This window comes from Dendrobates tinctorius, unplaced genomic scaffold (genome assembly GCF_039654945.1).
Source record: "Dendrobates tinctorius isolate UK_male_01 unplaced genomic scaffold, ASM3965494v1 ptg000115l, whole genome shotgun sequence".
Lineage (NCBI taxonomy): Eukaryota > Metazoa > Chordata > Amphibia > Anura > Dendrobatidae > Dendrobates > Dendrobates tinctorius.
In genome coordinates this window covers 5594835-5618593 of record NW_027361783.1, presented here as the reverse complement: position 1 = coordinate 5618593, position 23759 = coordinate 5594835, and the positions used below count along the sequence as shown (strand labels likewise).

The 23759-nt window shown below is 43.8% G+C and overlaps 1 protein-coding gene across 3 annotated transcripts in view; it reads left to right on the top strand.

Moving 5' to 3' along the window:
- PHACTR1 (phosphatase and actin regulator 1) overlaps positions 1 to 23759 on the top strand; it is a 530355-nt gene that overhangs the window by 8664 nt on the left and 497932 nt on the right. For all 3 annotated transcript variants that reach the window (XM_073589964.1, XM_073589968.1, XM_073589963.1), the window contains exon 2: positions 3369 to 3467. In XM_073589964.1, the coding sequence (XP_073446065.1) occupies positions 3404 to 3467 (64 nt within the window). In that variant the 5' untranslated portion in view covers positions 3369 to 3403. The remainder of the gene's footprint in view (positions 1 to 3368; positions 3468 to 23759) is intronic.

The following is a 23759-nucleotide window of genomic DNA, read 5'->3' as shown; positions in this document are numbered from 1 at the left end:
TGGAGAATAGATAAAATAGGTAAGGGAGAGGGGCAATTCAATCTGGAGGTGGAACTGACCTGAAAAGCTAGATTTATAAGGATGTGAATTCCTTTAACACGGACCACAACCACCAAGAAACGTAACAATTTTTAAATTAACTTGTCATGAGGATGCCATACGTCAAACTAATGATGTGTACATACCGGGACTTTCATACTGAATAAATCCATATCTTGATTGGAGAAATACAGTGTTGAAATCGCATAAAAATTAGACCTAAGTGCTTTGGGGTGGGACATCGAATTTGCAGCTCTTCTGCCCTTAATCCCCATTTACTGCATGTCACCTGCCTCCTCTATCTGACAAGTCATTTTTTTCTCAGTGACCTGCTTCCCTTGACCTGATGCCAACATTTCCTCACTGCCAATCATTCCAATGCCGCTCATCTGCTCAGATGGGGAATGTAAATACGCAGGACAATACACTGGGCTTAGCGGTGTTGTGAGGATCTAAGGCTGGTTTCACATTTGCGTTTTTTTGCGCTGGAAAAAAACGCATACGTGCGCATGCGTTTTTTCCCCTATATTTAACATGGGTGCGCATACCTGCGCGCTGGCATGCGCACGTATGTGATTTTCATGCACTGCGTTTTTTTGGGGTGTGCGTTTGTATTTTCCAGACGCAGCATGTTGCATTTTTTGGCCCTGCAAAAAAGCGCATGCGCACGTATGCGCACGTTTTGCGCTAAAAATGGCCATTATAGCCTATGGATGCGCATACGTGCGCATTGGCATGCTTATGTATGCGTTTTTTTGCACATGCGTTTTTTTTTTTAACATTAGTTTAGACAATGGAATTTAGGGGTTTGGGTTAGAGTTAGGGTTAGTTAAGGGGTTTAGGGTTAGGGTTAGGGTTAGGGTTAGGGTCAGGGTCAGGGTTAGGGTTAGGATCAGGGTATGGTTTGGTTAAGGGTTAGGGTTAGGGTCAGGGTTAGGGTCAGGGTCAGGGTTAGGGTTAGGGTTAGGGTATGGTTTGGTTAAGGGTTAGGGTTAGGGTCAGGGTTAGGGTTAGGGTCAGGGTTAGGGTATGGTTTGGTTAAGGGTTAGGGTCAGGGTTAGGGTTAGGGTCAGGGTTAGGGTATGGTTTGGTTAAGGGTTAGGGTCAGGGTTAGGGTTAGGGTTAGGGTATGGTTTGGTTAAGGGTTAGGGTTAGGGTTAGGGTATGGTTTGGTTAAGGGTTAGGGTTAGGGTTAGGGTATGGTTTGGTTAAGGGTTAGGGTTAGGGTTAGGGTCAGGGTTAGGGTATGGTTTGGTTAAGGGTTAGGGTTAGGGTTAGGGTATGGTTTGGTTAAGGGTTAGGGTTAGGGTCAGGGTTAGGGTTAGGGTATGGTTTGGTTAAGGGTTAGGGTTAGGGTTAGTAAAGTCATGGTTTGGGTTAGTGTGAGGGGCCACCTAATGTTTGGAAAAAACGCAAACGTGGTAAAAACGCACTAAAAACGCTTACAAACGCATAAAAACGCTGCGTTTTTTTCATGCATGCTCATAAAAATGCTTGAAAAAAACGCAGCAGTTGTATGCTTTTGTATGCGTTTTTTTGCGGGAAAAACACGCTGCAAAAAAAAGCAAGTGTGAAACTAGCCTTACTGTGTATTTAGACCACAGGCACAAATGACACTTGATCAGGGAAGGCAGGCCACTGAAATAAGAGTAACCTGTTAGTCAGACATAGGAGGCAGGTGGATAATAAGGAGAGAGGACAGGAAAGTTACTAGTGCAATGTCCCACCCCAAAGCACTTGCCGCTTATTTGCATAAGATTGCAATGCTGCAATTCACAGAAATGGCAAACGGAATTTTACAATCAAAGTATAGAATTAATTAGTGTGAAACGCCTATACAGACAAGACAGTAGTTTGAGTTATAAAATCCTCATGACAGGTTCCACAGACAGTATAAGGGCATTTAGAATATATAAATTTGAGGAGTTAGCTCTACCATTTAAAAACTATAAAGGGCTGAATAAAACCTTTAATATGGTAACCAAAACAGCTACCAAAGAGAATGCAGGGCAGGTAGCCAAGCAAAGGAATATAAATCCAAAGATCTGTGGGCAGGACGCATATCTGCATGAGAATCCACCTCAAGAGCTTATTTTAAATGAAAGGGGGTGTCACCAGTGAGAGATGTAATGACCGACAGTCTGCTCTACTGATATCACTGCAGAGCTGTGTGTGATTACAACTAACACTTCTTCAGTTATCTTTCGGTAGTCAGTGTGGGAAGAAGGGCAGTAAAGCTGACCGCAATATGCTTCAAAAGTGTTCATAATGAGAGAAAGCTCAGCTCTGCTATACTCTCTACATACACTCTCCTTGTGAAATGGAAGATCAAAAGTGTTATTTGTAATTACATACAGATCTGCAGTGAGATCAGGAGAGCAGACTGTCAATAATTACATGTCTCACACTGATAATACCCCTTTTAATTTAAAATAAGTTCTGGAGGCAGATGCTCTGCGAGAATTTTTTGGAATAAAAGGTCAGATCACAGATTTTAAAGTATCATTTTATTCAATTTTCTATTACCTGCATGCCTTGCCAAGTAGGGGGCATCCTTCTGATAAATTCCCTTTAAGTTGCCTTATTAGTATGCAAATCTGTTCATTATCTTAATACATATGAGTGGTGCAACTGAATATTGATGTCACTGCCAATACATACTGTACATGGAATATATACCCCATATTATACTATGTCCAGGCAGGGCACTGGTGAAAGGTACTGCTGAGTTCTGAGGGACGGGACCCCATATTAGGAGCTAGGATAATTTAACTGCTAATGCACTTAGTTGCTGGTAACATGGAGAGGGCATGGCTGAACTTTCCAACAGCTTCGAGAAAGAGATATAGTTGAAACAAGTGTCCAAAAAGTATGACTACATGAGCGATTATATGTGTTATTAGTGGTGTAGGGGTCCAAAGAAGTCTGCATTATGGGTGAGACATTTCTATGTGGCAGAGGAACCTTTTAGCCCCTTTGGGCCCCCCCTTGTTCAGAGGTAGGAATGGCCCAGGTGCCCAAAGGAGTAAAAAAGGCTCCTCTACCACATAAGAAGACACAAGCATTATATATGTCACTTGATAAAGTTTAGTGAAAGATGTTGCATTGGGGACCAGGAACATAAAACTTTGCCTCTGAATCTGGTTTTAAGAGTTCATTTAAAATTAGGCAAAAAAGTGTCTGTATTCGTCCAGAAAAAAAACGGCACCCTTGTTCTTGGGCTATGTCCTGATTTATAGCTCAGGCATAATGTGAAAATGTCATAGAACATCATGAATCACCTTAAGTGCAATATAATAAAATGCATTTTATTTTTGATCTTTTGCAAGGTTTTATTCACCAGTTGGCTTCTCTTAAACATCTAATGATGACGAACTTTTTGGATGTGGATTCTATACCAAGGCTTTTATTCAGCCAGGGAGCTCAAGGTAATTTTCTTTTGATGCTATAAATGTTACTGTCTTACTTGCTCGGTATAATTTCCAACATGTCAATGTCCTATTTTTTATGGCAGCACAGACAATTGCTTGTAGTTTTTTTTATTGGAAAATATATATGCTCAATGCCTACTAAAGCAGTGCTGCAATCTTCCGTGTCATTTTGTATAATTATCTGATTGTCCAAGAAAGTAATTATACCAACAAATTCACAGCCTTAGCCAGGAAATGCAATGCTGTTTTTGTTCACAGAGAAAATATGTGGGTGTAAGAAGACTGGTGGAGAAGCATTTTTATTCAGGCAATGCATGTGTCACATGACGGAAAAATCAACCACACTGTCATAAGAAGTAAAAATCTACTGTAAAAGCTTAGATAATCTGCAAATGATGAACATTCTCCTTTCATTTATTGCTTAGGAGGATAGATAGATAGATAGATAGATAGATAGATAGATAGATAGATAGATAGATAGATAGATAGATAGATAGATATGGGATGGATAGATAGATAGATAGATAGATATGGGATAGATAGATAGATAGATAGATAGATAGATAGATAGATAGATAGATAGATAGATAGATAGATACAGTATTCACCTTCTTGGCTTTTTACCTATTTTGTTACATTACAACCTGTTCTTAAATAATTTTGTAATCTGATTTGTGTGTGATGCCTCAGCACTAAATCGTCTAAGGCAGGGGTGGGCAATTAATTTTCCCAAGGGGCCGCATGAGAAACTGGCACTGCTGTGGAGGGCTGAACTAATCGACTCATCTCAAAGGGGCGGTCCGAAGCCAAAGATGAATTTCATGAATTTCGTATTAAATGTATATCTATTCAGTGTAATAATCTAATCTCGTTTTCTAATATAATTCAATGAAAAATTCCCTAATGTATCCTCTATATTCTGACTTCGTCTTTTTTTTTTTAACGTCCCATGACATTTTGCTTGAGATTCACCAGTGCATGCTGATTGAGCCGTCATCAGGGCGCAGAAGCTGCAATCACTGCCCGCAGCCTCTGCGCCTTCTCTGAAATGAGGCGCCATCAGTGATGTCTGTTTTGGAGGCTTGGCTAGTCCTGCTCACCTGATAATGAGTCGGTTGTAAATTCTGACGCATACTTAGTATGAGCTCCCTGTGCTATATTTCTTTGAATGCACAGTAACAGTGCGCTCTCTTGCTGGCTCTAAAGAGAAGTGATGACCCGGCAGGGACCATTTCAGTCTCTGGAGCAGATGACACTTTATTTCATGGTGGGGAAAGCAGTCTCTGCCCGCTAATGATGACCCGTGTGAGTACCACAAAATGCACTGGGATTCTCAAAAAAAAATGTCATTGGAAGTAAAAAAAAGGTAGAGGGAAAGGTAGAAATTTTTTATTTGAAATATATTAGAAAAGTGATTAGATTATTGAATTAAATTTAGTATGAAATTCACCTTTGGTTTCGGATCACCTTTTAATTCTGCATAATATTAATTTGATCACTTTATAAAAAGCATAAAAAAATCATTATTTTTATCCAGAAAAAGATGAATTTTCATCTGTATTGTCAACCGTATAGCATCCAATTTATACATCAGAAGTTAATAAAATTTACAAAATACAGTATTCATTGTTAGTAATGGAAGGGCAGCAAGGTGGCTCAGTGGTTAGCACTGCAGCACTGGAGTCCTGATTTCAATTCCCACCAATGACAACATCTGGAAGGAGTTTGTATGTTCTCCCCGTGTTTGCGTGGGTTTCCTCCGGGTTCTCCAGTTTTCTCCTACATTCCAAAGACATACTGATAGGGAATTTAGATTGTGAGCCCCATCGGGGACAGTGATGATAATGTGTGCAAACTGTAAAGCGCTGCGGAATATGTTAGCGCTATATAAAAATAAAGATTATTATTATTTATTAAAAATCGGATGATTCATATGGGATCCATTTTTTATTTTTTTTTGCACACCCATAGACTTCAACAAGCGAGTCTCATCCGAAATACAGAATAGACTGGTGTGTGCGGTGATCTTTCTCACACAGACATTTTCTGATTGTAATCTGGATAGCCCAATTGCATAACATTGCTCCTAGTGCTCTGTCTGAGGTCGGGTTTATTTTTTTCACAGACAGCCCTTGGACAAATATTACATTCATGTGAATATAGCCTGACAATACTTGTTGCAATAAAGCTTACCGTAATAAGTAAAAGTAGTTGCTCAAGCAATAAATTGGGAATATTGGAAAAAAAGTTATTCGCCCACATCTGTTCCACATGCATAGATCTACATCAAATAAGGGGCAGGAGGTGACAGGCAGGGGGTGGGAATCCTTACTGCAGTCTATGGAGTGAATGTGATAAGCCACAGATCACAGGGGGAAGCACTATGGGGGACTTAACCTTTACCTCTCCTGCACAGGACATACAACAGTGCAAGCTGGGAGCAAAGAGGAAAGTAAGGATTAACCCTCACATACAGAGGTGAGAAGGCAGCAGAGTACATGGTGGGGCAGAAGAGCAGTTTGGGGAGCACATGGAATATCCCATCTGCAGGCTGCATGTAGTGTAGATGAGGTGGCACGTCTCTGCTGGACCCCATATTCAGAAGAATATTCAGCCGCAGTGTTTTATCTCCTATCAGCTGCCAGGAAGATCCAGGGAGATGCAGTGGCTACTAATAAGCCACTCTCCCTGAACATAAAACTGCAGTCCCACAATTTTCATTTCACAGTGTGACAGGCAAGACCTACTCAGCACAGCAGACATGTGTCTGCCTCCCAGGTGGTATCTGGGCTCCTCTTAAGGTACTGTCACACTTAGCAATGCACCAGCGATCCCGACCAGCGATATGACGCGGTCAGGATCGCTGGTGCATCGCTAAGTGGTCGCTAGTGAGCTGCCACACAGGCAGATCTCACCAGCGACATCGCAGGGGTCGGGGGGTCATTACTTACCTGTCAGACGAGGCGTCCTGACGTCCTCCCACCCGCGTCCACGCGTCGCTCGTCGGCGCCACAGGAAGCTGACGACGAGAAACGGTCCAGGACGTTCTCGCGCGATCAGCGATAACCAGCGGGGGAGCGGTCGGAGATAAGTATCAGACATAGCGATATCGCTTGCAATATCGCTATAACTTCAAAAAAACCAGTGACGTTATAGCGATATTGCTAGCGACATCACTTAGTGTGACAGGCCCTTTAGAATCTACTTGCCCATTATCTGCAGCAGATGGATGTTGTAGTCCCTGCTTCCCTCCTCCTGTCCTGACGCTCTGCCTCCTGCACAGGTTTCACCAGCTCTCTCTGCAAGCCAGGAAATGAGCAGCCCCGCATCCACCAATGAGAAGACGGGGGCGGGGCTACAGTTGCAATGACGATTCTGAGAAATATCAGTTCTTCTCCAGCTGTCTGGTTCAATCAATCAATCAATCAATCAAATTTATTATCGCCAAGTACATATTACATATATACAAGGAATTCTTTGTGGCAAAGAGGCAACATAATATATAACAACAGATACAACAAGTAACATCTAACAAGACAGATACAGTATATAGTCTACACATGACGATTTAATTGTTGAACAGAGAGTGGATAGAAGCTGTTCATATGGCGGTTGGTACTGCATTTGGGGACTCTGAAGCGACATCCTGAAGGGAGTAGTTGGAATGAGGAGTGTCCCGGGTGAGAGGGATCGGATGAAATTTTCAATGCGTGGGATCGAATACTCTTATCATAAAGATCCTGGATTTTAGGCAGGGGGGAGCCTATAATTCTCTCTGCTGTTCTGAAAGTCCTTTGTAAGCGGAGTTTGTCATGCGCAGTGGCTCCCCCATACCAGACTATCAGAGAGGAACAAATCACAGATCTGATGACAGCATTAAAGAATAAGATCAGCAGATTCTTAGACAAACCATATCTTTTCAGCTGATGCAGGAAGAACATCCTCTGTTGTGCTTTTTTTATAACAGCATCCACGTTTTTCCCCCATTTAAGATCATGAGAGATGATAACACCAAGGAATTTGGTCTCTGTGACCCTAAGAACCACTTCGTCATGGATGTAGATTGGAAGTATCTCATGTTGATCTTTCCTAAAATCCACAACCATCTCAGCAGTTTTTTTAGTGTTGAGTACAAGATTATTGGCTTTACACCAGTCACATATTCTTTCCACCTCACTCCGATACAAGTCTTCAGCATTTCCCCTGATGAGACCAATCAGTGTCATATCATCGGCAAATTTCAAGATTTTTACTGAGTCTGCTGAAGAGATGCAATCATTCGTATAGAGAGAAAACAGTAACGGGGACAAAACACACCCCTGAGGTGCCCCGATGTTTGTGACCAAGGTGTCCGAAGTGAATGGTCCAACTTTTACACTCTGTATCCTGGCTGTCAGGAAGTTATAAATCCACAAGCATAAGTTGAGAGGGACTCCAAGAGCTACCATTTTCTTATGAAGTAAATTCGGATCAATGGTATTGAACGCTGAGCTAAAGTCCATGAAAAGAATCCGGACATATGAGTGCCATTCATCTGTATGATCCAAAATGTACTTCAGTGCCAGATTGACAGTGTCGTTTGCCGAACGATTCTCCTTATAGGCAAACTGAAGCGGGTCCCATAGCTTCTGCGTGAATTTTATCAGGTGGGACATCATAATTCTTTCGAAGACTTTCATAGCTACAGATGTGAGTGCTACTGGTCTATAGTCGTTCAACTCAGAGGATCCCACTTTCTTGGGGACAGGGATAATTGTGGAATTTTTCCAACACTGAGGTACAACGCACTCTTTCAGTGACACATTGTATATATTTGTCAGTATAGGGGCAAGCTGGGTAGCACATACTTTCAGACACATTGGAGATACACCATCAGGGCCAGGTGCCTTTTTGACCTTAAGTCCCTTCAGGATGCGTATCACCTCTGCCTCGGAGATCACTACTTGGGTGTTGCACAATGAATGATCTTTATATGAACAGACTGAGGAGCTTAGAGATGAATAGCCACTGGTTGTGTCAGTGGGCCGCAGAGGAACAGTGAGGGGGGCCGGATGTGGCCCCCAGGCCACAGTTTGCCCAGGCCTGGTCTAAGTGTATGTTCCTACGGTTAGTAAACTCTGCGGGTTGGACGCGGCGTACATCCACGGCTTCCAATCCACAGCTTCCAATCCACAGCGGCAAAATGTTGCAACATAGTGGATGAGTTTTCAAGAAATCCCATCGCCACGATACATGCACCTGTACCCGCAGCTTCCCTGCAAAGATGGACATGCAGCGCAATTTTCCAGACCGCCGCATGTCTGTTTTTCTTGTGGAAACTGTCAGTCTCCGTAAGAAAAATGTCACCCGTACAATTTATTGGATGCGGTGATTCCGCATGGTTCAATGAACACATGCGGAATCACCTGCATTCAAAAGCCAGCAGCGCTTGGGATGCAGCGGACATGTGCTGTGTCCAAAGTGCTGCCTAATAGTGAACATATGCACATTCCTTAAGTTGGTGAAGTGAAGTGAGAAAAATATAGGTATAAATTAAATATATGGGATCAAATAACTAACAATTGTCATGTGCATATGTATTCACCCCTTTTGCTATGAAGCCCCTAAAAATTTCTGGTGCAAGCAATTACCTTCATAAGTCACATGCTTAGTGAAAGACCACATAGACTGCAACACAATTAAGAAAGAGGCACCACTAATCAAACCACACCCTGAAGACCAAGAAGGTCTCCAAAGAAGTCAGGGACAAAGTTGTTGAGAAATACAAGTCAGGGTTGGGTTACAAAAAAAAATCCAATCTCTGATGATCCACCGGAGTACCATCAAATCCATTAACATCAAATGGAAAGAATATGGTACAAAAACAAACCTGCCAAGAGAGGGCCACCCACCAAAACACTCAGCCCAGTTAAGGAGGGCATTAGTCAGAGAGCACAGAGACCAAAGGTAACCCTGAAGGAGCAGCAGAGTTCCCAAGCAGAGACTGGAGTATCTGTCCATATGACCACAATAAGCCATACACTCCATACAGATGAACTTTATGGAAGAGAGGACAGAAAAAAAGCTTTTGCTTACACACAGAAATTGTAAGGCTGATTTTGAGCTCCACAAATTTATAAAGGAAGGTGTTGTGGTCAGAGGTGACCAAAATTCAACTTTTTGGCCATCAAGGTAAACACAAGGTCTGGATCCAAACTAACACAGCTCATCACTCCAAGAACACCATCCCCACAGTAAAACATGGTGGTGGCAGCATCATGCTGTGGGAATGCTTTTTGGCAGCAGGGACAGGGAAAATGGTCTCAGTTGAGGCGAAGATGGATGGTGAAAAATACAGGGATATTCTTGAGCAAAACCTGTTTCAGTCTGTCAGTGAATTGAGGCAGGACGGAGGTTCACCTTACAACAAAACAATGACCGAAAGCCTACTGGTAAAGCAACACTTGAGTGATTTAATGGCAAATGTGTAAATGTTTTGGAGTGGCCTAGTCAAAACCCAGACCTCCAATTGAGAATCTGTGGTCAGACTTGAAGATTGCTATTCACCAGAGGAAACCACCTAACTTTGCAATAAACACCCAATAAGAGTAGTGTGTGGTTTGTATGTTCATTCCATTTTTATCTGTGGTAGTGCTTTAATGCTGTTTTCCTTGTGGCTGGCACCTTGCACCATCTTCAGCGGTGAATCCACATGCTCCGTAACGTCCCTGCTCTGTCCCTCTCTTTCATGTTTTATAGTAATCTATTAGTGAAGTGAGAGGCATAACTGGTAGTCACTTTTTTCAGGATTTCCGATTTTTGTTAAAGAGTACGGTACATTGTGTAGATATGGATGCAATTATTACATGTACACCGTACCATGCATAGCATTTTAGAAATTAAAAGAAATGAAGGTTAGTTTAAAAGTATTTCACAATATAAAAAATAAATAATAGTAATTAGTAAAGTATAGATTACAAGTGCTTTTTGACAATAGTGACTCACATTCATACTATATGTAATAATGGGATTTAGGTTTCTTATTTTACAGGAGCACACAGTTAAAAGTAAACTATAAATGCTAATAATTTAGTACAGAATTTTCTGAAGATAGGTTTTTCAATATCTATATTGTATGGTACAGCAAAAACTAACTAATGATATGGATAGAGTATTAAAGTGAGCAGGCACACCATGAGAAAACCTTGCAGGCAAAGGTGTTATAGAAAAAGGAAGTGCTCCTCCTATCAAAATTTTTATTCTCTTCATATATTGTGGTCATATATATATATATATATATATATATACATATATAGCACTGTTTACTTATAATTGCTCATTTTCCCGTTCTACCCAGTTAATTCTTCTTTTTTCCATTAGGTCTGTGACATCATGTGATTAAAAACTGACTAGCTGAGTCCTTCTAAGCTCTATGTAAAAACAGGAGCTCAGTTTTCCCTGTATGAGTCATGAGTCAATGCAAAAGTCCCTGGCATGGGGGAGGGGGAGCAGCTGATTCAAAAGGTGAAGCAGGGAATGATAAATGCAGGGACAAGAGACTTCCTGTTTCTACATAGAGCAGAGAAAAGAGAAGAATTAGCTGGGTAGAAAGGAAAATATGTGCAATTGTAAGTACACAGTGCTATATAATATGATAAATGCAATATATTAAGAGGATAAAAAACTTTGAAGGAGGTGCTTCTTTAAGATGCTGAAATAATATACCTCTTTAAATCTTATAAGCACAACATTTTTGCTTGACAAATTTACCATCACAAATAACTGAGCTTGTAACTAACATTGTAAAAACACATTTTCATTCAATAACTTTAAAATTCTCAACCAAATAATCATAAAGACAATTATATAAATATAGAAAATGGTGAGAGGAGTCCTATTTTACTCTGTATCAAACCTGCAGAATGTGAACCTAGCCATAAAGGGGAGAAGGAAAATATATTCTCATAAGATAAAATCCTGAAGAATTTGATTTAACCCCTTAATCCCATATGACGTACTATCCCGTCCATGTGCCCTGGGACTTAATTCCCAGGGACGGGATAGTACGTCATAGCGATCAGCAGCGCCCACGTGGTGAGCGCCGCTGATGGCGGCCGGGTGTCAGCTGATTATCACAGCTGACACCCGCCACAATGTGTCAGGGGCGGTCACGTACCACCCCCGACACGTTAACCCTTTGCACACCGCGATCAAACACGATCGCGGTGTACCGGGGGGTTAAAGGGAAGCATCAGCAGGGAGGGGGCTCCCTCCGTGCTTCCCTGAGCCCCCCACGGCAGCACAATGTGCAGCGCTACTGCGGGGGGCTCCTTCCCTGCAGGCCCCCGAATCCAAGATGGCGACGGGGACCTTCGGGGGCCTGCAGGGAGCCGGCTTCCTCAGTGCCTGCAAAGCGCAGGCAAGGCGGAAGCCTGTGTAGTGCCTGTGACAGATTGCTGATCTGTCACAGTGATCTGTGATGTGTCAGATCAGCGATCTGTCACAGGACAGTGATGTCCCACCTGGGACAATGTTAAAGTTGTTAAATAAAGTTAAAAAAAAAAGTGTTAAAATGATTTTTTTAAAAATCGCCAAATAAATTAGAAAAAAAAAATATTCCCCCAATAAATTCATTTTTTGGAAATAAAAAAAAACAATAAAAGTACACATATTTGGTATCGCCGCGTCCGTAACGACCTGCCCTATAAAACTGTCCCATTAGTTAACCCCTTTAGCGAACCCCTTAAAAAATAAAAATAAAAAGAGAAACAAAAAATAATGATTTATTATCATACCGCCGAACAAAAAGTGTAATAACGCGCGATCAAAAAGATGCATATAAATATCCATGGTACCGCTGAAAACGTCATCTTGTCCTGCAATAAAGGAGCCACCAAACAGCATCATCAGCAAAAAAATAAAAAAGTTATAGCTCGCAGAATAAAGCAATGCAAAAATAATTATTTCTTATATAAAATAGTTTTCATTGCATAAAATCGACAAAACATAAAAAACGACATAAATGAGGTATCGCTTTAACCGTACTGACCCGAAGAATAAAGCCGCTTTATCAATTTTATCGCACGCGGAACGGTGTAAACGCACCCCCCCAAAAGAAATTCATGAAACGCTGGATTTTGTTCATTCTGCGTCCCGAAAATTGGAATAAAAAGCGATCAAAAAATGTCACGTGCCCGAAAATGGTACCAATAAAAACGTCAACTTGTCCCGCAAAAAATAAAACCTCACATGACTCGGTGGGTCAAAATACGGAAATATTATAGCTCTCAATATGTGGTGATGCAAAAACTATTTTTACAATAAAAAGCGTCTTTTAGCATGTGACAGCTGCCAAACATAAAAACCCGTCATAAATAGTAAATCAAACCCCCCATTATCACCCCCTTAGTTAGGGAAAAATAATAAAATTAAAAGAAAATGTAATTATTTACATTTTCCCATTAGGGTTAAGGTTAGGGCTAGGGATAGGGCTAGGGTTAGGGCCAGGGCTAGGGTTAGGGCCGGGGCTAGGGTTAGGGCTAGGGCCAGGGCCAGGGCCAGGGCTAGGGTTAGGGCTGAGATTAGGGTTAGTGGTGTGTTTGGGTTAGGGTTGGAGTTATAATTGGGGGGTTTCCACTGTTTGGGCACATCAGGTGCTCTCCAAATGCAACATGGCGTCTGATCTCAATTCCAGCCAATTCTGAGTTGAAAAAGTCAAATGGTGGTCCTTCCCTTCCAAGCTCTGCCATGCGCCCAAACAGTGTTTTACCCCCACATATGGGGTATCAGCCTACTCAGGACAAATTGCAAAACAACTTTTGGGGTCCAATTTCTCCTGTTACCCTTAGTAAAATAAAAAATTGGGGGCAAAAATATCATTTTTGTGGAAAAAAATGATTTTATTTTCACGCCCGGGCGTTATAAACGTCTGTGAAGCACTTGGGGGTTCAAAGTGCTCACCACACATCTAGATAAGTTCTGTGGGGGGTCTAGTTTCCAAAATGGGGTCACTTGTAGGGAGTTTCAATAGTTTAGGTACATCAGGGGCTCTCCAAACGCACATGACACCCGCTGACCATTCCATCAAAGTCTGCATTCCAAAACGTCACTACTTCCCTTCCGAGACCCGACGTGTGCACATACAGTAGTTTTCTCCCACATATGGGGTATCAGTGTACTCAGGCAAATTGGACAACAACTTTTGGGGTCCAATTTCTCCTGTTATCCTTGGGAAAATAAAAAATTGGGGACTAATTGATCATGTTTGTGGAAAAAATACGATTTTTTTATTTTCATGCCCGGGCATTATAAACTTCTGTGAAGCCCTTGGGGGTTCAAAGTGCTCACCACACATCTAGATAAGTTCCTTAGGGGGTCTAGTTTCCAAAATGGGGTCATTTGTGGGGGGGTTTCCACTGTTTAGGTACATTAGGGGCTCTCCAAAGGCAACATGACACCCGCAGACCATTCCATCAAAGTCTGCATTCCAAAACGTCACTACTTCCCTTCCGAGCCCCGACGTGTGCCCATACAGTATTTTTCTCCCACATATGGGGTGTCAGCGTACTCAGGACAAATTGGGCAACAACTTTTGGGGTCCAGTTTCTCCTGTTACCCTTGGGAAAATAAAAAAATTGGTGACTAAAAGATCATGTTTGTGGAAAAAATACGAATTTTTTTATTTTCACGCCCGGGCGTTATAAACTTCTGTGAAGCACTGGAGGGGTCAAAGTGCTCACCACACATCTAGATAAGTTCCTTGGGGGGTCTAGTTTCCAAAATTGGGTCACTTGTGGGGGGATTCTACTGTGTAGGTACATCAGGTGCTTTCCAAACGCGACATGGTGTCCGATCTCAAATCCAGCCAAAAACGTCAAATGGCGCTGCTTCCCTTCTGAGCTCTGCCATGCGCCCAAATAGTGGTCTACCCCCCCAGAGTTTTTTTTTCACCAAGAATTTTCTCCCAGATGGGGATGGATTCATTCCATGCACCGAGATCATGGAAAGGAGGACTGGGCAGGCTGGACCAGGTGAGCTGAAGATTAATTCTATATTGCCCCCACATATGGGGTATCAGCGTACTCAGGACAAATTGCACAATAACTTTTAGGGTCCTGTTACCCTTGGAAAATAAGAATTGAGGGTGAAAAGATCATTTTTGTGGAAAAAATATGATTTTTTAATTGTACAGCTGTATGTTATAAACTTCTGTGAAGCCCTTGGGGGTTCAAAGTTCTCACCACACATCTAGATAAGTTCCTTGGGGGGTCTATTTTCCAAAATGGTGTCATTTGTGGGGGGGTTTCCACTGTTTTGGTACAGCAGGGGTTTTCCAATCGCGACATGGTGTCCGATCTCAATTCCAGCCAAAAACGTCAAATGGCGCTGCTTCCCTTCCGAGCTCTGCCATGCGCCAAAATAGTGGTTTACCCCCATATGTGGGGTATCAGTGTACTCAGGACAAATCGCACAATAACTTTTAGGGTCCTGTTACCCTTGGGAAAATAAAAATTGGGGGTGAAAAGTTCATTTTTGTGGAAAAAATATGAATTTTTAATTGTACCGCTGTACGTTATAAACTTCTGTGAAGCCCTTGTGGGTTCAAAGTTCTCACCACATATCTAGATAAGTTCCTTGGGGGGTCTAGTTTCCAAAATGGGGTCACTTGTGGGGGGTTTCCACTGTTTAGGTACATCAGGGGCTCTCCAAACGCGACATGGCGTCCGATCTGAATTCCAGCCAATTTTGCACTGAAAAAGTCAAACGGCGCTCCTTCCCTTCTGAGCTCAGCCATGCGCCGAAGCAGTGATTCCCCCCCACATAACAGGTATCAGCGTACTCAGGACAAATTGCACAATACATTTTGCAGTCCAATTTCTCCTGTTACCCTTGGTAAAATAAAAAAAATTGAACCTGAAGTATTTTTTTTGTGAAAAAAAGTTAAATGTTCATTTTTTTTTAAATATTCAAAAAATTCCTGTGATGCACCTAAAGGGTTAATAAACTTCTTGAATGTGGTTTTGAGCACCTTAAGGGGTGCAGTTTTTAGAATGGTGTCACTTTTGGGTATTTTCTATCATATAGACCCCTCAAAGTGGCTTCAAATGTGATGTGGTCCGTAAAATTAAAATGGTGTTGCAAAAATGAGAAATCGCTGGTCAATTTTTAACCCTTATAACTTCCTAACAAAAAAAAATTTTGGTTCCAAAATTGTGCTGATGTAAAGTAAACATGAGGGAAATGTTACTTATTAAGTTTTTTGTGGGCCGTATCTCTGTGATTTAAGGGCATAAAAATTAAAAGTTGGAAAATTGCAAAATGTTCAAAATGTTCCAAATTTTCGTTTTTTTCACAAATAAATGCAAGTTATTTGAATGAAATTTTACCACTAACATGAAGTACAATATGTCACAAGAAAACAATGTCAGAATCACTGAGATCCATGGAAGCGGTTCAGAGTTATTACCTCATAAAGGGACAGTGGTCAGAATTGTAAAAATTGGCCCGGTCATGAACGTGCAAACCACCCTTGGGGCTTAAGGGGTTAATCACACTCATTTTGTCTAGTGAACTATTTACATTAAATTATCCAGTTAGACTGACAGAAACCTACCCTGCGGTGACCTGGAAATAGCTTTACAGTACATGGTATAGGTTGTCTCCATGTCATAGCATCAACTCAGTATTTAGAAAGATAGGTGAGACAGTGAAGGCAGCAACCTCATCTTACATCAGCACCCCTGGTATGTCCAGTATTGGATCAGATAGACAGGGTGGAAAGCAGAGTGAGCAGCCTCTTCTTACCTCAGCACTCCTGGTATCTCTAGTATTAGATCACAAAAACAGAGTGGACAGCAGTGTGAGCAGCCTATTTTTACCTCAGCATCCCTGGTATCTCTAGTATTATATCAGATAGAAAGGTTGGACAGAAGTGGGAGCAGGCTCTTCTTACCTGAGCACCTCTGGTATCTCCAGTATTAGATCAGATAGAAAGGTTGGACAGCAGTGTAAGACGCTTCTTGTTACGCCAGCACTACAAGTATTTAAACTATTAGATCAGAAAGACAGGGTAGATAACATTGAGAGCAGCCTCTTCTTACCTTAGCACCCCTGGTATACCCTGTATTCAAACAGTAGTAGTAGTATCTCCAGTATTGATTAGATAGAAAGGGTAGATAGCAGTGTAAGTAGCCTCTTCTTACCTCAGTACCCTTGTAATCTCCAATATTAGATCACACAGGGTGGGCATCAGTGTGAGTGACTGCTTTTTACCTCAACACCCCAGTTATCTGCAGTATTAGATTAGAAAGACAAGATGGAACTGCCTCTTCTTGCTATCTCCAGTATTAGATCAGGTAAACATGATGGACATCAGTGTGACCAGCCTCTTCCTACCTCAGCACCACTGGTATCCCCAGTATTAGAACAGATAGATTAGGTGGAAAGCAGTGTGAGCACCCACTTCTTACCTTAGCATCCCTGAAATCTCCAGTATTAGATTCAAGTGATCAGTAGTATGAGTAGCCTCTTTGTACTTCAGAACACCAAGTATCTCCACTATTAGATCAGAAGACAGGGTGGCCAGCAATGTGAGCAGCTTCTTCTTACCTCAGCACCACTAATATCTCCACTATTAGATAAGAAAGACAAGATGGATAGCACTGTGAAAAGCCTCTTCTTACCTCAGCATCAGCACCCCTGATATACCCTGTATTAGCTCAGATAGACAAAGTAGATAACAGTGTGAGCAGCCTCATCTTACCTCACCACCCCTGGTATCTGTCACGGTCACGTGTGTCTGGACGCAGCGAGTACCGCAAGGCGAACCCATGACACACGTGACCCTGGATACACCGCCTCCAGTAGGGAGAATTTAAATAATAAAACGTGCAGCTGGATACACCGCCTCCAACTGGCGAATTTAGGTAATAAGCGCTATATATACAGTAGTCTGGAAACCCCACCTCCAGTAAGGCGAATTTAAATAATAAAGGGGAAACCTGGGTAACAATAACAATGGTGGGCCCTGCGATAGGGAATAGGGACGTGGAGACCTCCTGTACTCCCCTGAGCCAGTGTCCCTGCACTCCTAACGTTCCCTATGCCGGTTCCGCACCGTGCGACGCACGCGTACCTCAAACCCTGACTTGCCCTGCACCTAAACCCTCACTAGGGAATTGGCCGGTGCGGAAACTAATCCCATCACTGCACTAAACACACATAAGGGAAAATGACAATACAGGGGGATCACCACTTAGCTTTGCTCTGTTGCGTACGCTCCTTGCAACAGAGCCCACCACCTGCGTGCATCTTCTCCTCCAACCGGATCCATCACCATAACCGGATCCATCACCCTAGTGCAGCCTTGGAGCAGAGTCCACCACCAGTTGCAGCTGCCCAGTAAACAGAGTCCCAAAGATGAGTCCAGCTTCTGCCAAAAAGTCCAGCATGCTCGAGTCCAACTTTTCTGCCAAGAAGTCAAGCATGCTTGAGTCCAGCTTTCAGCAACCAAGTCCAGCATGCTGAGTGCAACTCTCACCATAGTCGCAACTCCACCAAGCCATGCAAGCACTTCCCGCCGACACCATAAACTGCGACTCCACCACGCCATGCCAGCCCTTCCTGCAGACACCAACGTTGAACTCCACCAATCCATGCCAGCACTCCTTGCAGACTCCATAGCTGACTCAACCCCTCTGGCTGGGCTGCCCAGGACTCTCATTCAGCTCCTTCATCACCCAGGCTTGCTTCCCAAATGATGAGCTATCAATATTACTAACCGTGATTGAACACACCTGAAACTCTTTTATAGAGCCTCACATCTGATTTGTAATACGTGCACATTAAAACTAAAGTGTAATACCACTCAATACCACCGGGGCAACTTAGAACAAACAACACCACGTGTAATAATTCTAATGGCCACCGGGGGCAATCAGCCCACTTTGACACCAAGCCAAAGGAAAAAAAAGTTCACTTTGTCCATTTACTTGTCAGATCCACTTTGGATCATGACAGCATCTGTGACAAGCGTCAGCTTACGCTGAGTTGTTTTTCTTCTTAGAGTGGACCCTCTGGGCCGTGGCACCCACCCACCTAGGGTGAGCTGACCTAGTGAGAACCCACCCCCTATACAGGGAGTGTCAGGGGCAAGACCAAGGGGGTGAGCCACCACGGCAGCTGGACCAGACGGCCAGCTCAGGGAGACACTATTGAGTGCCTGGCAACAGGAAGAACAGGGTAAGAGACATAAGCGAGGTCACAGGGTTTCTTTAGCAAACGTGGTTACACACTTTAATCAGATACAAGGCAAAAACAGGGAATCAGATACAGGGCACAAACGGTGAAACACGGCAAGGTGCGTGCAAGGGCACGCAAAAGGTTCCAAACATAACACGTGCAGAAAACATACCGAAGTCCAGGGCAGGGTACGTGTTAGGGATCACACCAGAGTTCCTAGGAGGGATGCGTGCTAGGACACGCTAGAGTCCAAGACAAGGTGCATGCTTGGAGACACGCCAAGGTCCATAGCATGGTACGTGCCAGGTAGCACGCCTGGGTACAGGCTAGGGCTCAATGGCATCGGACTCCGGACAACTGGCAACGATCGACAGGAACAGGGCATCCAGCTACGGACATCAGCTCCGGACATCAGGCCGCAGTCATCAGGCTTACGCTCTCTGGAAGCGATCAGCAGGTTCCGGGCATCCGGCAGGCAAACCAGGGTTCAGGCAAGGAGGCACGACAGATCTCCAGGCATGGTGCGTGCTAGGGAGCACGCCAAGGTCCAAGGCAGGATTCCAGGCAGGGTGCGTGTGTAGGGGACACGCCAGGGTTCAAGGCAACAAGCAAGACAGGGTGCATGTGTAGAGGCACGCCAAGGCACCAGGTACAAAGCAGAGTCCTGAGCGTGCAGAGAGACAAGCCAGGGTCATGGTTCAAGGCAGAGTCCTGAGCGTGCAGAGAGACAAGCCAGGGTCATGGTTCAAGGCAGAGTCCTGCGCATGCAGAGAGGCACGCCAGGGTCAAGGTTCAAGGCAGAGTCCTGCGCGTGCAGAGAGACATGCCAGGGTCAAGGTAACAAACAAGACAGAGTGCGTGTGTAGAGACACGCCAAGGCACAAGGTACAAGGCAGAGTCCTGAGCGTGCAGAGAGACAAGCCAGGGTCATGGTTCAAGGCAGAGTCCTGAGCGTGCAGAGAGACAAGCCAGGGTCATGGTTCAAGGCAGAGTCCTGCGCATGCAGAGAGGCACGCCAGGGTCAAGGTTCAAGGCAGAGTCCTGCGCGTGTAGAGAGACACACGCTAGGGTCAGGGTTCAAGGCTAGGACCTGTGCGTGCGAGAGGGCACGACAGGGGACATGGCAAGACCTGCGCGTACTTTTACAGAAGCACCGGGAGGTATGCCACAGGGCAGGCGAGAGCCTGCGCGTGCTAAGAGAAGCATGGAGAGCACAGTGCGGAAACAGCGTGAAGTGCAAGGAAGCACAGAGAGCACGGCTGGGGCACTGGCTAGCTGATCGGTCTGCAGCACTGACAGGCGGGCAAGACTCCAGCGAACCCGGCTGAGGCATAGCAGGCGACACAGCTGTCACTGACCGGCGAGCACGGCTGAGGCACAAGCAGGCGGGTACGGCTAGGGCGGGCACGGCTGAGGCACAAGCAGGAGGCTAGGAAGGCCAGGCGCATGCAAAGGGCACACGAAGAAACAAGGCAAGGCAAAGCAAGAAACAAGGCAAGGCTAGGCGAGAAACAAGGAAAGACAGGGTACGGAACACGGAGCGGAACATAGGCAGAAACAGAGCCAGGTCAGAGCGAGAACAGAGTCTAGCAGCGGAGCGTAGGCCGAAGCCCAGAGCCGGGCCAAGGGAGCACCTTGGGACTAGACGTGGAAATGTGCAAGAGAGCACAATAGGACAGAGTCTAGCAGTGGAGCGTAGGCCAAAGCCCAGAGCCGGGCCAAGGGAGCACCTTGGGACTAGACGTGGAAATGTGCAAGAGAGCACCATAGGACAGAGTACGGAAAACCAGGCAGAGGCAAGAAACAAGAGAAGTACTACAAAGCTCAGAATAACAAAGACCAGACATGGCGAAACAGGCTAAGGCAGAGAACAGAGGAAGTTCTACAAGGCAAAGCAAGACAAGGACAAACATGGCACAGAGACAACACAAGACATGGCATGAGACAAGAGGCAGAGTACGAGCACGGAGCGTGTGCAGAGATGCACGATAGGGCAGAGTGCAAGGGCACAGAATAGAGAGAGTGACCTGGCAGACCAAGCAGCCATGCAGGGAAGCAACACAATACTCAGGCCCCGACCATAGGGAGGGGCGGTCTGATATAGCACCATAGCACCAGTACTTCTGGGTCAGGACCAGGTGAGAACTTCCAGTTCAGATCCTCCAGGATCACAGAGAGCAGTCACATGATCAGGGGATTCCAGACATGCAGAGATGTTTGCAGAACCAGACAGTGCTGGAACCTAGGAAAGGTCACATGATCAGAGGTTCCAGACATGCAGAGATGATTGCAGAAGGCAGAGCAGAAACGCAGGCATCTTGCAGCCCAACAGTCATGAGGTGAGTGTGCAAACTGCTCTAGGGTACATGCAGGATAGCAGACATGAGATGCGCGTGCACACCGCTCCAGAGGTCATGAGGCAAAACAGACATGGCGGACATGACAGACATGGGGAGCATGACAGTATCTCCAGTATTAGATAAGATAGAAAGGGTGAATAGCAGATCCCCACAAACTCTTGATTTAGCACTTCTAGATATAAAAATCCTTCTTTATTAGAAAAGTATACAATGCATATAGAGAAAGACAGGCTACAGTAGTTTGGCACAGTGTTGTGGATTAACCTGCGTGTTTGAACAAACATTTTCTTAATCATAAAAACCATGATTATAACTGAAAGTGCTGGATTGTGTATTCGTGTAGATCTCAAGGGTTTAGCAAACCTCCAATAGTGTACCTTTTGGCGGCAAGCTCCTTGCAGTTCATTTGTCAGGGATGCATATCTAATGTATAGCGATGAGAAACATACTGTATGCCTCTTTTTTGTTTCGGTCTCCAGCATTAGATCAGACATACATGGTGGACAGCAGTGTGACCAGACTCTCCTTAATGCAGCACCCTTGGTATCTCCAGTATTTGGTCAGATAGGGTGGACAGCAATGTGAGCAGCCTTTTCTTACCTCAGCACCCCTGATATCTCTAGTATTAGATCAGATAGACAGGATGGACAGCAGTGTGAGCAGCCTCTTCTTACCTGAGCAACCCTTGTATTGCCAGTATTAGATCAGATAGACAGGATGGACAGCAGTGTGAGCAGCCTCTTCTTACCTCAGTACTTCTAGTATCTCCAGTATCAGATAAGAATATTAAGAGGTAAAATCTTTTTTCCTACACATGAAGACAGCGAAGGCAGTGGCAATTTTAATGTACTACAGTTATATCCTCCCAAGACAATAGTTTATAGCATTAACCCCTGTCTGCCATATGACGTACTATCCCGTCCATGTGCCCTGGGACTTAATTCCCATGGACGGGATAGTACATCATAGCGATCAGCGGCACTCACGTGGTGAGTGCCGCTGATCGTGGCCGGGTGTCAGCTGATTATCACAGCTGACACCCGGCACTATACGTCAGGGGTGGTCACGGACCACCCCCGACACATTAACCCCTGGCACACTGCGATCAAACACGATCGCAGTGTACCGGGGTTTAGGGAAGCATCGGCAGAGAGGGGGCTCCGTCCATGCTTCCCTGAGACCCCCAGAGCAGCGCGATGTGCAGCGCTGCTCCAGGGGCCTCCTTCCCTGCAGGTCACTGGATCCAAAATGGTGGCAGGGACCTTCGGGGGCCTGCAGGGAGCCGGCTTCCTTATGCCTGCAAAGCTCAAGGAACGAGGAAGCCTTCTGCACTGCCTGTGACAGATTGCTGATCTGTCACAGCGATCTGTGATGTGACATATCAGCGATCGGTCACATGACAGTGATGTCCCCCCTGGGACAATGTAATTAAGTTAAAAAAAAAAAGTGTAAAAATAATTTATAAAAAAATCGCTAAATAAATTAAAAAAAAAAGAAAAAAAATATTCACTAATAAATTCATTTTTTGGAAATAAAAAAAAATAAATAAAAGTACACATATTTGGTATCCTCGCTTCCGTAACGACCCACTCTATAAAACTGTCCCATTAGTTAAGCCCCTTAGTGAACCCCTTAAAAAATAAAAATAAAAAACAAAGCAAAAAATAATGCTTTATTATCATACCGCCGAATAAAAAGTGCAATAACGCGTGATCAAAAAGACAGATATAAATGACCATGGTACCGCTGAAAACGTCATCTTGTCCCGCAAAAAACGAGCTGTGACACAGCATCATCAGCGAAAAAAAAAAAGTTATAGCTCGCAGAATAAAGCAATGCAAAAATAATTATTTTTTATATAAAATGTTTTCATTGCATAAAAGCACCAAAACATAAAAAAAGAAATAAATGAGGTATCGCTGTAATCGTACTGACCTGAAGAATAAAACCACCTTATCAATTTTACTGCACGCGGAACAGTGTAAACGCACCCCCCAAAAGAAATTCTTGAAATGCTAGTTTTTGTTCATTCTGCGTCCCCAAAACCGGAATAAAAAGCGATCAAAAAATGTCACGTACCCAAAAATGGTACCAATAAAAACGTCAACTCGTCCCACAAAAAACAAGACCTCACATGATTCGGTGGGTCGAAATACGGAAAAATTATAGCTCTCAAAATTTGGTGATGCAAAAACTATTTTTACAATAAAAAGCGTCTTTTAGCGTATGACAGCTGCCAAACATAAAAACCCACTATAAATAGTAAATCAAACCCCCCGTTATCACCCCCTTAGTTAGGGAAAAATAATAAAATTAAAAGAAAATATAATATTTCCATTTTCCCATTAGGGTTAGGGCTAGGGTTAGGGCTGAGATTATAGTTAGGGGTGTGTTGCGGTTAGGGTTGGAGTTAGAATTGGGGGTTTTTCACTGTTTGGGCACATCAGGTGCTCTCCAAATGCAACATGGCATTTGTACTCAATTCCAGCCAATTCTGCGTTGAAAAAGTCAAATGGTGCTCCTTCCATTCCAAGCTCTGCCATGTGCCCAAACAGTGTTTTACGCCCACATATGGGGTATCAGCCTACTCAGGACAAATTGCAAAACAACTTTTGGGGTCCAATTTCTCCTGTTACCCTTAGCAAAATAAAAAATTGGGGGCAAAAATATCATTTTTGTGGAAAAAAATATGATTTTTTTATTTTCACGT